Source organism: Protopterus annectens, chromosome 17.part0 (genome assembly GCF_019279795.1).
Source record: "Protopterus annectens isolate FY-2018-M chromosome 17.part0, PAN1.0, whole genome shotgun sequence".
Classification (NCBI taxonomy): Eukaryota; Metazoa; Chordata; order Ceratodontiformes; family Protopteridae; genus Protopterus; species Protopterus annectens.
The window spans coordinates 69,312,099-69,328,347 of NC_056751.1; the positions used below are offsets into that span (position 1 = coordinate 69,312,099).

Genomic DNA, 16,249 nt, shown 5'->3' on the forward strand with positions numbered 1-16,249 from the left:
AAATATTGGTTTTGCTTTCTCCTTTGCATAATATTACACCATATTACATCTCTTTTTCTTTCCTATGTCCATATTTCTTCTTCAGATGTCTCCTGATCCTCCTGTTTCTCCTTACTTTGGGGACATTCCATTATGCTGTGATGTAACCTGTGGTAGATTTTCTACACTAAATCCTTCACTTCACAAGTATTCTATAACTCCACCTTCTATTTTTTTTAACTTCTGCTTTATTAATCTACTGTTCTATGTTCCCTCTTTGTCATTTTACTTTTTTGATTTTGTGAAATTTGTCACTTTAATTTCACCAAATCTTTTGGGTTTCTAATACCTTGATGGGAATGGACCTCATTCCTAAGTCAAAATTATGATTAAAATTCATGAAATTAGTATTGTTTCAGTCTTTGATGTCAGCCAAAAGTGCTCTTCGCAACACCCGCAATGTACCCAGTAATGACTCCTTCTACAATTCGTACAGAGTTACATGTATTGGTAACATATCTAAATATTATTCTAGGTTCTTTTTGTAAGACACGTTGCTCCTACTACGATTAGAAATGTCTGTGTATCTTTCTTCCACATTACTCTCATTTCTGCCTGCAAATCCTGATATTTTACGACTTTGTGTCTCGCTGTACATAAGACACTGTAGTCACTGGGTGTAGCAATTTCAATATTCAATGCTACTTTTGTCTTCTTTTCATGGACCACTATATCTGATTTCCTCACATCTGTCTTTTGAACTGTTGGTAATGGGTGATCCCATGTGATGTAGACTTCATCATTTTCTATGATGCTTTATGGCTCATGTTTCCAGTGTTTTTCAGCTACTACAATATTATCATGTTTGCACAATCCCCAGTGCAACAGTCTTGCCACATGATTATGCCTTTCAGTATACAGTCCTTCTGCCATTAGTATATCACAACCAGCAACAAGGTGTGTGACTGTTTCCAATTCTGTTTTACAAAACCTACATCTGTCTGTTTCTCCCACATGTTCAATGGACTTGTTAACCAACTTGTACGCAGCCCACTATCTTGGATTGCCAGTATTCACCTTTCATCTTTTGGTTTGAATTCACCTCTCCTTAACCATTCCTGAATTCGATCCTGATCAACATGTGGTTCCTTCCAGAAGTTTTCTATACTTGGAAATATATTTGTGCATTTTCCAAATTTCTTGCCTTCTCATCTGATCCTTCACCTTATATTCTTTCTTTTGTTTTTTGGCAGATTCAGTTGCTTCAGCTTTCCTGCTTTAAAGGTTGCTTTTGCACATTTATCAAGACCAAATGACGTTCTTATATCATCTGAGAGTTTGGCTGCTTGCAATTGTGCTTTCAGTTCCTTATCTAATGAGATATGCAGTTTTAAATCATTGACAGAGAAGATGAGAAGTCTATATACTTTGTTGCTTCCTTGGAGCCAAATTATAGTCATGACCTAATCTGTTAAGCAGACTGCTTAATGGGTTAAGGGCATGGCAAAAGAGCAACAGTGACAGAGTCACCCGGGAATATCCCCCTTTGGATTTTTATCCCTGGAGTAATAATTTGTCCTTTATCATTGCTTAACTGCAAAGTTGGTTGCCACTGTTTCATGGTTGCTGTGATGTAATTTATCAGTGTAGGGTGTATCTTATACATTTGTAATCACTATTTCATCCATGAATGTTGGATACTGTCAAATGCTTTTTGGTAGTTAATCCATGCCATACTTAGATTCTTCCCCTTTTTATAGTTCTCCACTATGACTTTATTTAACAATAAATGATCCTTTGTTCCATATGACTTTCTTTTATTGCCCTTTTGTTCTATTGCCATAATTGAGTTTTCTTCTAAATTACTATAAACTCTGTCAGCATCAATTCCAGTGTATAGTTTATACATTGGCGGAAGGCAAGTTATTGGTGTATAATTTTTAGGGAAGCTTGCAGGTTCACTCTTAAGTAGGAGCATTGTTTTTTCCTGTTGTTAGCCAGGTTGGTGTCTTTTCAGGGTACGCATATAAATTGTTCTTACTCATGGCTAAATATTCATGCAAAGATGTTAATATTTTTAACCAGAAGTTAGATACTGCATCTGACCCTGAGGTTTTCCATTCAGAGGCTTTTCTTAACTTGTTTCCATCTCTCTGGCTGTTACTTCATTCTATTTCATGTCCTGTACCTTTGAACTTCTTCTTCTTTTTTTTTTTTTTTTACTTCCTCTGTCCATTTAGCATCTTTGTTATGTTCCACAGGATCTTCATAAATAATTCTCCAAAATGTATCTATTTCTTCTTTTTTTGCTGGTCTTTCAATTCCTTTTACCTTGTTTCCCAATTCTCTATAAAACGTTTTTGGGTCATCAATACATTGCTTATTTTGTACTTTTCCGTTATATTTATCTGTGTATCTTCTAAGTCTTTCTGTCTGTGCTGATATTTTTAGTTTTGTGATAGTGCATGATAAATCCTGATCCTTTATAATACTGCTCATTGGTTTTATCACAGCTATCTTTCTGAGTATTTTTGTTGATCTGTTCCTTCTTCTCTACTCTTCTAACAGTGACACTTCTTATCTTAATTGCTTTATAGTTTTCTCTATATGATACTTCTTGATGGTATTCAATTTCTCCCTTTCCTTTCCCTTAGTACCCTGTGTACATGTGGTAGAATTTTATCTGTTATTAATATAGCTGCACAGTAATATAGCCTGTTTACTTCTATTATATCGCATGGATCTCTGTGGACAGTCATAATTACTGTATTCTTGTGTCTTTTTTAATTAATCCAAGTCCTTCGGGTTTCTAATACCATGATGGAAATGGACCCCATTCCTAAATCAAAGTACAATTAGAGTTCATGAAATTAGTATTGTTTCAATCTTTGATGTCTGCCAGTAGTGCTCTTCTCAGTACCCTCAATGTACTCAGCAATGACTCATTCTGCAATTTGTATGGAGTTACACGTATTGGTAACACATCTAAATACAGTTGAAGATTCTTTTTTATAAGAACTGTTGCTTCTGCTACTAGTGGGACTGTCTAGGTATCTTTCTTCCACATTGCTCTCGGTTCTGCCTGCAAATCCTGATATTTTGTGACTTTGTGTCTCTCTGTACGCAAGTCACTGTAGTCACTGGGTATAATGATTTCAGTGATCAATGCTACTTTTGTCTTCTTTTCATGGAGAATTATATTTGGTTTCTTCGCATCTTTCTTTTGAACTGCTGGTGATGGGTGATCCCATGTGATGTAGACTTCATCATTTTCTATCATTTGTGGCTCATGTTTCCAGTCTTTTTCAGCTACTTCAATATTATAATGTTTGTACAATCTCCAGTGTAACTCTTGCCATGTTATTTTGCCATTCAGTACACAGTCTTTCTGCCATTAGTATCACGACCAGAAACAAGGTGCACGACTGTTTCCAATTCTGCTTTACAAAACCTACATTTGTCTGTTTCTCCCACATGTTCAATGGACTTGTAAACCAATGTGTACATAGCCCACTATCTTGGGCCGCCAATATTAACCTTTCATATTTTGGTTTGAATTCACCTCTCCTTAGCCATTCCTGTAGTTAATCCTGACCAGCAGGAGGTTCTTCCAGGAATTTTCTATACTTGCAACTTGCAACTATATTTATGCATTTTCCAAATGTCTTGCCTTCTCATCTGATCCTTCGCCTTTTATTCTTTCTTTTGTTTTATGGCACATTCAATTACTGCCTGATTTTTATCTACTTCTGGTTTGACTTTCATCCCCACTTGATGCTGATATGCTTCTGCTAGACAAAGAAGGGAATTCATCGTACTTTTATTCTCCTCATGTTTCAAAACTTTCACTATATTTGGGTCTTGTGAGGTCAGCAGATATGTATGCAGTCCCAGAATTGCAGAGCTATACATGTAATCAATTTCAAGTAGGTCTATACCTCCTTCAGAGTGGGGAATGTATAATCTTGGTAGGCACTGATTTTTATATATCATTTGATGAGCATGAAGTATCCGTCCTCTCTTCCTGTCTAACATATCCAACACCTTTTGTGGCCAGTCAGTCACTCCAAAACTGTAACTTAGGACATGAAGAGCAAATTGGTTTATAGCTTGAATTTTTTTCCTAGATGTCAACGCTGTTTTCAGAATTTATTTAAGACTGCTAAAATATTCCTTACCAAGTTTTATTCACATTTGTTCATGTTTTATTGTTAACCCTTCACCAGTTCCCAAATATTTATACACTCTGTCTTGCATAAGTTCTTTTGTAGAACATTCTTGTCCCAAACTGATGTTTTTTGATGCTGCAGCTTTCCTGCTTTAAAGGTTGTATTTACACATTTATCAAGATCAAATGACATTCGTATGTTATCTGAAAAAGTTTTGACTACTTCCAGTTGTTCTTTCAGTTCCTGATCTGATGAGCTGTAAAATTTTAAATCAGTGACAAAGAGAAGATGAGTAGTCTTTACACTTTGTTGTTTTCTAGTAGACACATTATAGCCCTGACCTAATCTGTTAAGTAGACTGCTTAAAGGGTTAAGGACAAGGCAGAACAGCCACGATGACAGGGAGTCACCCTGGAATTTTTATCCAATGGAATAACAATTTGTCTTTTATTATGGCTTAATTGCAGAGTGGTCTGCCACTGTTTCATGGTCACTGTAATGTAATCGACCAGTGTAAGGTGTTACCTTACATATTTTTAAGCACTCTTTTATCCATGAATGTGAGATACTGTCAAATGCTTTTTTGTAGTCAATCCATGCCATACTTAGATTCTTTCCCTTTTTACAGTTCTCCAGTATGACTTTATTTAGCACCAAATGATCCTTTGTTCCATATGACTCTCTTTTATTACCGTTTTTTGTGTCTCAGATAATTATACATTCTTTAAGATATTCTTATAACACTGTTGATGCTGTTTCCAGAGCAGCTGCTACTGAGTCAGTGATAAGAAGATCTGCCTGGTTGCATTCTTATAATTTACCAGAGGATGAGAAAGCTGAACTCCTGAATGCATCCTGAGGTATGTATTGATACGTTCTTGCACTGCTAAGTTACTCAAATATTTGATGAAAGTGGAGAGTTAATTCAACAAGTTAACCATATTTTCCACCTCATATCTAAATTTAATTGATGCTTTTCTTCCAGTTCACGATCCTTTTATAAACAAAACAGAATAACCAATCGCAGCTGAGCGGAGGGAAATAGTCTTTCAGAAAACAATGGCAAGGAGGTTCAAAAAAATCAATGGAGGATCCTCCCGAAATCAAAGACAAGTCTATAGATAATCTGATTGACAATATGCCCCATCTTGTGTTTCCTCCTGTGCATCCTGCAAATCAGTAAACATTTCCCAAAATCTAGGTCTTCATTTTTCTCTCTGGCAGTAGATATCTTCAGACACCAGTGTTCTGAGAATCATTCAAAAAGGCTACAGCTGGCAATGGCATTCTGTTCCTCAGATTACAGCTGGCAATGGGCTTCCCTTCCTCCTTTCTAAGGGATCCATCTCCACCTATCTAGTCAAACCATCATCTTTCCTCCTGTTCTAGATCAAATGCTGTTTTGGATGCTATTAGAGACTGCTCCTCTTGATCAAATAAAGAAAAAACACTCTAGATTATTTCTGGCTCAAAATAAAGAGGGAAATGGATACCTGTTCTAGATCTTTCTTTTCTAAACCTTCACATCAAGATTACAAAATTCAAAATGCTCTCTCTACAGTCTGTATTACCTGTCATTCTTCCTTCCAGTTTTTAGTAACTCTAGATTTAAATAGTGTTTATCATTACATTCCATGTCTCAAAAGAGTTCAGGTGTTTTTAAGATTTTCTATGTCTGTTTTATATTTTCAGTTTTCTGCCTTACCCTTTGGGTTTTCAACTGCTCCAAGAATGTTTAGAGAATACATGGCACCTGTAATAGCTCATTGCAGGTTAAGGGCATTTGCATCTTTCCATATTTAGATGACTTCTTTATTTTTGTAGACTCTTTCAGGAGCTGCCAAGTATCTCTTTCTTGGGTACAGAACCTTTTTCTCTCAGTCTGGGATTTCAAGTGAATCTAGAGAAATCCTCTCTCATTCCACCTCACAGGGTATTATTTCTAGGACATATCCTAAGTACATCTCAGATGATGGCATTTCTTCCTCAGGACAAAGTGGAATTCTACAAGGAACACTTTCTGATGTTTTTGCAACCAAACTCAGACAGCAGCCAGGGAACATTTCAGGTTTCATGGCTTCAGCAATTCTTATGATTCCTTTAGTCAGACTTCTCAGAAGAAAATTCAGTGATCCATCAAATCAATTTAGCCCCAACTTCAGCTAGATTCCAGTGCTGGGGTTTGTAAAAAGGAAGAGACTCTGGTGGGAGAATCAGTCATCTCTCAACCTAGGTCTGCTTTTATCCCTTCTAGCCCCTAGTTAGTCCGTATCCACAGATGCCCCAGACTTTGCTTTGGGAGCTATGCCCAGGGGAGGTAAAGGGTCTTTGAAACAAGCATGATAAACTAAAATACATAAATGCCCTCAAATGTCTAAACCATCTTTGGATTCCAGGACCTCAGTTAGTAATCGTAGACAAAACCACAGTGATGTGGTACATACATAAGCAAACAGGGGGGAACTAGATCGTACCCCCTTTGCAGATCAGTTGTAGTAGCCTGAGAACTAGCAACTCATTACAATCTGTCCCATTAGGCTACGTACATTCTCTCAGAGCAGAATGTTATAGCAGACAATCTGAGCAGGATCAGGCAGACTCCCCATGAATGGAATTTAAATCTAGTCATCTTCCTGGAATTAATCCAACCATTGACAACTCCTTAAATAGATCTGTATGCCTCTATTCAAAACAGACAGTTAAAGAAATTCTACTCCAGGACTCTTTTCATGAAGGCTTGGTGGACAGATGCCTTTACATTCCAGTTTTTGGGGATTTTTGTGAGCCTTTTCGCTCTTTCCTCTGACAGCTAGGGTTCTTCTAAAGATCCAGGAGGACTCACCAAGAATAATTCTGGTAACCCCATTTTGGCCCTGGCATAAATCTAAATCAAACCTTGGAGATACCTGACTGAAGAGATCAGATATACATATGACTGCCAAGTTTACCCAGTTTGCATTTCAAATTTGAGAAAGACTAAAGTGATATTTCTTTTGCTAAATGTAGATGGGGCAGTCCTGTTACTAAACAGACATCTTCCTGGCTGAACTTTTGCCTTTCTAGGTATTATTCCATACAGAAAAACTCTTATTAGGGTTAATATAGGGACAGTCTACCCAAGCACAAACATCTTCAGGTGCACACTTCATGGAAACCCATTTCCAGGAAATCTGCTGCTGTGACCTGTACAATTGTCATACTTTTGTTAAACATTATTGTCAGCTAATTTATTTCATGGTCAGAGTGGGGTTGCAATGGGAAGTCCTAAATAACTTGCTTTAATAAGTCCCACACCTTTGACATTTCTTGTTTAAGTGAATTGCTCAGTATTTGTCCTGCATAAGGTTTCAGTGATGATCCAGATCTCATATAGGATAGATTATTTGCATAACTCTTGTAGTAACTCCAGATCCTCAAGAAAGATGAATAATCAGGGCAGTGTTCTGCATGTCTGTCTCCCAGATGATGGATCTCTTTTGTCTGAGTCTTTTGTACATACCTCCCAACTTGCAGACATTGAAAACAGGACCAAAGCTCCTTGAAAAATAGGAACACCCAGCTAAAAATTTGGACATATAATTAGCATAAAATCTGAATAACAAATAGCTCATAGAGCTTCCTGCTGTCATTAGGAATGTGGGATACTGCTCAGAAACACATGTTTAAAATGCAGCATGGTAAAAATGATGGAAAAAATTAAGCACATCGTCAAAGAGAAAGTGTAAAATCTATAGACTACATTGAAGTGCATCATGAAGTTCTGCCATGCAACATCAATTACTTTTGATTCAGAAAAGTGTTGTAAGATGTATGTCGTCTTTCTTTAAATTATTGTGACACTAGAAGGTTGGTCATGTGTGATTTTCTGCGTACTAGACAGCTTTAAAAATCACATGTGATGAGGAGGTTGCAGAAAATTGGTTAAAGGGGTAAATCAAGTCTGAAAATAGAGACATACAGTACCTCTAAAAATAGGGACATCTTGTACAAGGGTAAACTAGGCTTATAAATAGTAATGTTCCTCCAAAATAGGGACAGTTGAGAGTTCTGCTTCTATGCACTTCAGAAATTTCTTTAATGACAGTATGGGAGGGAATTTTGCACAGGGAATAACTGTGGTGGGAAGACCTGCCTGTCTTTCATCTAGGCATTCCTCCATCAACGTTAATGACAGAGGATTCCCTGAGAAAACAAGAGCCTTTCCCTAAAAAGTTACTTTGGAAGATCTGTTGAGCAGCTCCAGCTTAAGGACTGTTTTGCCTAAGGCTGCCCTGATGACATCATCCTTGATGGTCTGTTATCTTGGAAGGTGCCATGCAGCTAAACTTTATGGTGAGTACCTAATACACAGCTGTACTTTTCTTCTTATTCTGTGTAATCTACCTCTAGATATAGTTGCTGTTGCATTTTACACAATTGAAAGCAGCAATGACTTGCCATTTATTTTCAAGTAAATTTGTGTATTAAAAGTAGCAGCGGCCATAATGTAAAAGGGCTGCTAAATGACAGAAGGAATAACAAGAATTTTTTTTAACCTGGAATTATATTTTATTTTACCCTTTTAATGTGGTATGGTATTGGCATTGGTATTTTTCAAAACATTTTTTTACTGACTGAAAATGCATCCTTTGCAGGATCTCTGAAGATTCAGATCAACCCAGAGTCTTTTGAAGGCTATGTTCCTGAATTGCCAACATATGAAGATCAGCCACAAGATCAGAATGACAATTTGATCAGAGGTCACTGGAATAAAAGACTCACTGCATTCCAGAAATTAATCTTCACTAAAAGCTTTCTCGAAGAAAAGGTGAACTACTAGTTTTGTTTACGTTTGTGCTACAAAACAAGTCATGCAAGTGGCAAATACTATACTTGCATAAAAACATAGACTGAAGTGTGGTGCTTCATAACCATTAGTATAATATTTCCTGATAGTTAATTTAACTACATTATACGTTATTTCTTAGTGTACATTTCTTCTACCTAGACATTGTTCATGTTTGACTTGATATACATCATGTTTTATTATTTTATGTGTTGAAATGCTACTTTGTTGACTTTTGTCCCACCATGTTCAGCATCAGGGAATTACCCGTAAGATTCTTTTCAGTGGACTCATAAATGTGTAGAACATAAAACATTAAGAAACTGCTAGAAAAATGTTGCAGACTAGTGTAAACACTCTAAAAATATACAATATTTTGTTGTCTTATAATTGCAACAGTCTCTTTGACGGGTAAATAGGGGATGCCTGCCTTGTCAGATTGATCTTATGTATAGGTTTTGACTGACTCTGGACATTTTACTCTCTCTCTGACAGTTTAATGTGGTTAAAAGTGTGAGGGGATAATTTTAACACACTGGTTTGGCACATTGGTTGCTTTGGTGTTTGAACTTTATATACTGGAATTCTTTAACTTCTGCCAGCAAAACAATTCAGAACACATTTCAAAGTGTTTTTTTTTGTGATAATAGCACAGCTTGGCAGAGTTTAGTTGTGTGGGGACATACTTATTACTGGAAACTTTAAGAGCTTATTGTGATACATTATTCAATATGCCTCAGCAAACTGTTAGTGATTCTCTTGGTGCTACTGCCCAGCCTGAAGACCACATCCTTTTGCTGCAGCTCCATCTAGTGTAGCTTTGCTGGCCATTATGCAACTGGAGTTAGACATATCCACCTGGGCTGTTCCAGTACCTGGAGCAGCAAAGCCAGCCATAAGCATAAGCCAACTAGGCAGTCGCCTAGGGCGCCGCTCTACCAGGAGCACTTTTCCAGTATCTTTTTGTTTATATTTTTGTAGTAAAGAAATGGTTTCTTTAAAATATGTTGAATGAATATAGGAAAAACTGAAGAGTATGACATACCGTGAGAAAAAGGAAGAAAAATGAATTTGGATGGTGTATGTAGCACAGGGGGTACCAGATAGTGTGTGTGTGTGTGTGTGTGTGTGTGGAGGGGGGGTCACTGTAGAGCGCTTTTGCCTGGGGCACCTGTTGACCAAAGGCAAGCCCTGTGGAGCAGGTTTGGAAGAATCAAGCCCTTTAGGTCCAGGAGTAGTTCTGGGGTAAGAGACCACTTGCCAAACATGTCTGTCTGTCCCTAGATATTTTATCTAGTTGTGAAGTTCACAAGAAAATGAAACACAAGATGTTCTGTAGTCCTGTCTCACCTTCATTCTTACATGTGGGTTCGGAGCCGATCCTCGGCTCTGACTCGACCGATTACAAAGCTCGAAGTCTCTGAGTTGGCTCGTGGCATGCTAGGTATCCCATAATGCACTAGTAAGAATCCCCAGATTTCATTTGCCATGTCTACGAGTGCAGAAGTGTTCTCTTTCTTGGCCATGGCTAAGTTGGAATATTTTGTTATTCGAATATTTTATAGTGCTCTTTTTTTACTTTAATAGTTAGTCTAGTATTGATAGCTTACTGTTGTTAACTTGTAGTAGTTAGTTAGTGTGTTTTTGAATTTTTATAGCAAATTGTTGTTGCTAATTGTTGGCCTTCACTTCCGCAGGCCTTTCTTAGTGGTATCCCTTTGTTTTCAGTGTGCTAGTTATTGCTAATCTTTCTTAGGCATATGTCCATTTTTATGTTAGGACCTATTCTAGCATTTGTCTGTGCTTGTTTATTCCACCTCGCCTAACCCTCTGTTTAGGGCTAGGCCCATTTAAGTTAGAGGACCTTGTCCTCTCTTATTATTATCTTTCTACACTAATAATCTGTGATTGTTGTTGTGGTAGTATGTCTAAGGAAGCTAAAGACCATAAACCTTCGGATTTCAAGTAATGCTTACAATGCTCACAAAAAAATGTCCTTGACTGACGGGCATAGTATTTGTGTCTGTTGTTTGGGAGGCATACATCTTCAAGAGTCATGTACCTTTTGCTATTCTTTTAGGTCCCGTGTTCTCCAGAAAAGGAAGAACAAACTAATCCTGAAAGGTTTCCTTCAACCTTCTTTTGAGGAGGATTTAGCCAGTTCTTCCTCTTCTCATTCCAGGTCTCCCTCTTCAAAAAAAGGGAAGGTCAAGTCGGTAAAAAGACAGTCTCCTACACTGACTGTAAAATCAGGACCTCCAGAGAAAATTGTCAAAATTGACAAGACTTCTACCTCTTCGACTCCTCTGCCTTCGGAGACGGTTGAGGTTACTGACATAGACATTCCAGTTTCGGCCCCAAGTTTTTCAGAGCTGATAACTGAATCCATACCTCGGAGCCGGTCAAGAGATTTATTACTGGTACTAGCTTTTGGGTCTCAACCTTTAGTCTCTTGGGTGTCTCCACCTTTCGATGAGCTGTTAGATTTGGTGAGTTGAAAGGTGTGGGAAAATCCTGATGCCATGGAACCAGTCCCCAGAAGGCCAAACAAATTTCTTTCAGCTCCTAGAGAAAAAGAGTTTTTGACCAAAGGTGTGCCTGTAGATGCCATGGTGGTGGCAGCAGCCACAAAGAAGGAACTAGCAGAAACTTCCTCATCTGTCCACCCACCGAACAAAGAGTCTTGAATGATGGGCAGATATGGGAAGCGTATTTTTTCTTTAGTGGCTTTTACACTCAGATCGCTGAATTACCTCACCCATTTCACTAGGCTTCAAAGAGATCTCCTAAAAGAGCTAGGAGATACTCTCCAAGGTACTTTAACTGAAGGTGTCCCTGAGAAGGTTACTGCTCAGTTGTCCACCTTAAACTCTGTTGTTAACTCCGCCATGAGGCTGATATCTTACGCAGCAGATGGAGCGAGCAGGGCAGTGGGTTCAGGAGTTTTCCTTAGGAGGCACTCCTGGATGCGCTTATGTAACTTTGCAAAGCCCTTCAAATCTACATTTACCAATGCCCCCTTTCATGGTTCCTCTCTGTTTGAAAAATGTGGCTCAAGAAATCTCAGAGATTTTTCCCAGACACACAAGGTGATTCCTTCTCCAGAGGCAGAGGAGGAGGAAATAATGGTCGACGTCACCCTAGAGGTGTGTGGGGGGGTCCGCAAAATCAGGGTGGCCACGATTCCTTCCATGGAGGACCCCATCAGTGCTCCTGAAGTGGGGCCCGACTGCGCTTCTCTGGAGCCAGTTGGGGGTCGCTTATCCTTGTACCCAGAAGCCTGGCACGACATCACACTAGACAAGTGGGTACAAAGAATAATTTCCAGAGGATACTCCATAACCTTCTCTTTTCCACCTCATCTAACCAAAAAAATCCCAGATGTTCCACCCAATCACAGGGATCAAGCAACTATAGAAGTCCAAAAGTTGCTTCAAAACAGAGTCATCCAAACCCTCCCCGCAGACCAGATAGGATTCAGAACTTACTCCAGATTCTTTTTAGTGCCAAAACGAACAGGGGACTGGAGGCCCATCTTGGATCTCAGCAAGTTAAACGAATCAGTGAAGAAGTCCAAGTTCCGAATGGTAACACTGCAGTCTATAGTCCCTCTGTTAGGGAAAGACTATTGGATGTGCTCCATAGACCTCCAAGATGCGTACTACCACATAAAAATGGAGAGAGCATCGAAGAGTCATTTATACTTCCGGCTGGAAGCCAGTCATTCCCAATTTTGTGCTGTGCCCTTTGGTCTCACCATAGCCCCCAGGATGTCCACCAAATGCATGGCAGTAGTAACGGCTCACTTGAGATGTTTTGGATTCCAAGTGTTTCCGTACTTGGACGACTGGCTCCTGACTGCCACCACCAGGCACCTACTTCTACAAGCCAGGGATTTAACCATCCAAGTCTGCACTCAGCTAGGCATTACTGTAAATTGGGAAAAGTCTGCCTTGTCTTCCTCTCAATATGTGACTTTTATAGGCAGAAAAATAGACACAATTGCAATGATGGCTCACCTTCCTTCAGACAGTGTGCAAAATCTAAGACAATAAATATACAGCCTGCTTCCCCAACACAAGGTCAAAGCGAAGACAGTGCTCAAACATCTAGAAACCATGGCCTCTACTATAACTCTAGTTCCACTAGCCAGACTACATATGAGAATTCTACAATGGCTACTCTTTTCCTAGTGGTCTCTTCAGCAGCTGCCTCTGTCTCATCCCATTTTAATAATGGAATCTTGCAAAAAGGACCTTCATTGGTGGATCCAGCCCAATCAACTAATGATAGGGAGACCATTCATTCCTCACCAACCTGTTGCTACTGTGACCACGGATGCCTCTCAGATAGGGGGGGCATTATCTAGGAAGGACAGTCCAAGGCACATGGCAAGAACACGAGGCTCACTTGCATATCAGTGTTCTAGAGATGAGAACAGTGCTACTAGCATTGCAAGCACTTCACAACTTTCTTCCTCTAGGGACAATAGCAATCCAATCAGACAATATGTCAGTGGTATGGTATATAAACAAACAAGGGGAAACCAAATCCTACCCCCTATGTCGAGAGGCTCTATGTGTTTGGCAGTGGGCGATATCTTCCCAACGCTTTCTAGTTGCAACGCATATCCGGGGAGAACCAGTGTGATAGCCGACAAGCTCAGCAGGGCAATCTTGATGCCTCATGAGTGGTCTCTGAATCAGAAAGTCGTGAAACAGATTTTCGGCAAATGGGGACAGCCTTGCTGAGATCTGTTTGCCACCCCAATGAACTCCAAATGCAGCAGCTACTTCACGCTTATCCCCCCACCGGGGGAGACACCAAGAGATGCACTCGTCCACAATTGGCCTTCGGGACTTCTTTATGCTTTTCCTCCCTTTCTGCTAATATAGAAAGTGATCCAGAAAGCAAAGACTTTGGGAAGCAGAATGATTCTCATCACTACTTACTGGCCTCATCAGATTTGGTTCCCCTTTCTTGGGCCTCACCTTCTGGATGATCCATGGACTCTGGACCCATTACCAGACGTTCTGACACATATGTCAGGCACATTCCATCCCTGTCACCACACCCTCAACTTGACAGCATGGCTGCTCTACTTCCATCCCTAGTCATGCTTCATGATTTCTCCCCTGTGGTTACACATATCCTGACGTCTTCTCATAAACCTTCTACGAGAAAATTGTACACTAGCAAATGGAAAAGATTTTCTCTCCGGGCACAAGCTAAGAACATAGATCCATACACAGCCTTCAGTCCCTTGGTGTTAGAATTTCTAACCAAACTTTTCCATCAGGAATCAGCTGCTGCTACAATCAAAGTTCAATTAGCAGCTATCTCCAATTTTCATTTGGGACAACATGAACATAATCTTATGGCTCACAGATTATGTAGATCATTTTTAAAAGGCACTATCTTACTAAGACCTCCTTTTCAATAACCTGTATCTCCCTGGGATCAAAATTTTGTTCTTTCAAAACTTACCTCACCACTTTTTGAAACTTCACATACATGTGATTTAAAGTTCCTTTCATGGAAGACCATTTTTCTGGTAGCCATTACATCCACCAGAAGAGTGTCAGAGCTGCAAGCACTCTCAGTCAAACCTCCTTATTTGATATTTCATAGAGACAGTGTTTCCCTTTGCACTAACCCTTCCTTCATCCCCAAGATTTGTTCACAATCAAACATTAATCAAACTATTGAACTGCCAGTCTTCTTTCCAAATCATACAAACAAAGCAGAATATAAGTTTCATCAACTTGATGTACACAGACAGTTAAGGTTCTACCTACACAGAACCAAACAGTTTAGATCAGACCAATTATTTGTATCTTTTTCAGAGATGAGAAAAGGAATGCCAGTCTCCAAGATAACGTTATCAAGCTGGATTTCAAATTGCATATATTTTATTTACTCTTCTAATGGCAAAGAACTTCCCATTCAAAATTAAAGCTCATTCCACCAGATCTATATCCACATCTGCCACTTTTCAAGCCAGAATTCCAATGGGCAGTATATGTGCAGCAGCAACTTGGGCTACCCCTCATACCTTTATTACTTGTTACAAATTGGACTTGGCCTCCAGGAGTAGAGCCTCCTTTGGTTCCACGGTTCTTAGTAGTATATTCCCATGAGCCACTCGAGAAAAAGATGCTAGGGACGCTGTCCCATATGTAAGAATGAAGGCGAGATAGGACTACAAAACATAAATAAGTTATGTACTCACCATAATGTTCCATGTTTGTAGTCCATCTCGCCCTTCATTCTTACAAACCCACCCACCTACCCCCGTCCATGTATCCTTAGAGGATTTGGAGGCAAGAGAGTGTCTATCTTCCTTAGGGTTGGAGATCTTTCATCTTTGTTTTTCCTTGTGGAAATACTTTATATCACTTTTATAGACAGCAGCAAACAAGATCTGCGGATTCTTACTAGTGCATTATGGGATACCTACCATGCCACGAGCCGACTTAGAGCTTTGTAATTAGCCGAGATGGACTACAAACATGGAACATTATGGTGAGTACATAACTTCTTTCTTCATCATATAGCCGCTGTTTATAAGGTTGATTTATTTTCTTGGTTAACAGTGTTCTGCAGACAGCTATTTCTGTCAGTTGTGTTCCCATATACAGCTCTAGTGCAAGTTTGGTTAGAGACCTTTCTATTGTTTCAGAGAATGATCCGGAGTCTGATGAGGATAACATTAATTTCCTAGCTGACACTGAGTCCAGTCACTCTGATTCTTTAGAAGGTAAACCTTAGCTTAAGTCCAAACAAGTGATCTGAAGTTGTTAGTTTTCATTCAGTCCTTGGTTATTGGGTTTGGATCCAATCCTCACATCCAATTCAGCCATTACTGAGCTCATGGACACCTAAAAGCTCTCGAGCTTCTCCCTACCCATAATGCATCAACACCTAACATATCTCAGGTCTTGTTTGGTGCTTTCGAGAAATAGACATGGTCATCTCAGTTCTCGACCAAATGTTTAAAGATAAGTCTTTATTCACCTGGTTCTTCTTCATATTGCCTTTTTTCTTACATATAGTGTATCCCCTTTTGCTTACCATTGCTGGTATTTTGGTACAATTTAATCTTTTGCTATGATTTATTTCTTTAACTTTACTTTTTACACCTTCAGTGTGCTTTTCTGTACCATTTTTGGTATTGTTTTCCTCCTTTGCCTCTTCCTTAAAAAAATATTTTTTTTCTTGATCCTTCCTTTTTTCTACATCTACCTTAAAGATATCCAAAAAAGGTCCTTCAGGG

At 39.2% G+C, this 16,249-nt stretch overlaps 1 protein-coding gene across 1 annotated transcript in view; it reads left to right on the top strand.

Moving 5' to 3' along the window:
- DNAH6 (dynein axonemal heavy chain 6) overlaps nt 1–16,249 on the top strand; it is a 5,071,261-nt gene that overhangs the window by 4,244,976 nt on the left and 810,036 nt on the right. The window contains exon 64 of the mRNA XM_044059309.1: nt 8,783–8,955. Within this exon, the coding sequence (XP_043915244.1) occupies nt 8,783–8,955 (173 nt within the window). The remainder of the gene's footprint in view (nt 1–8,782; nt 8,956–16,249) is intronic.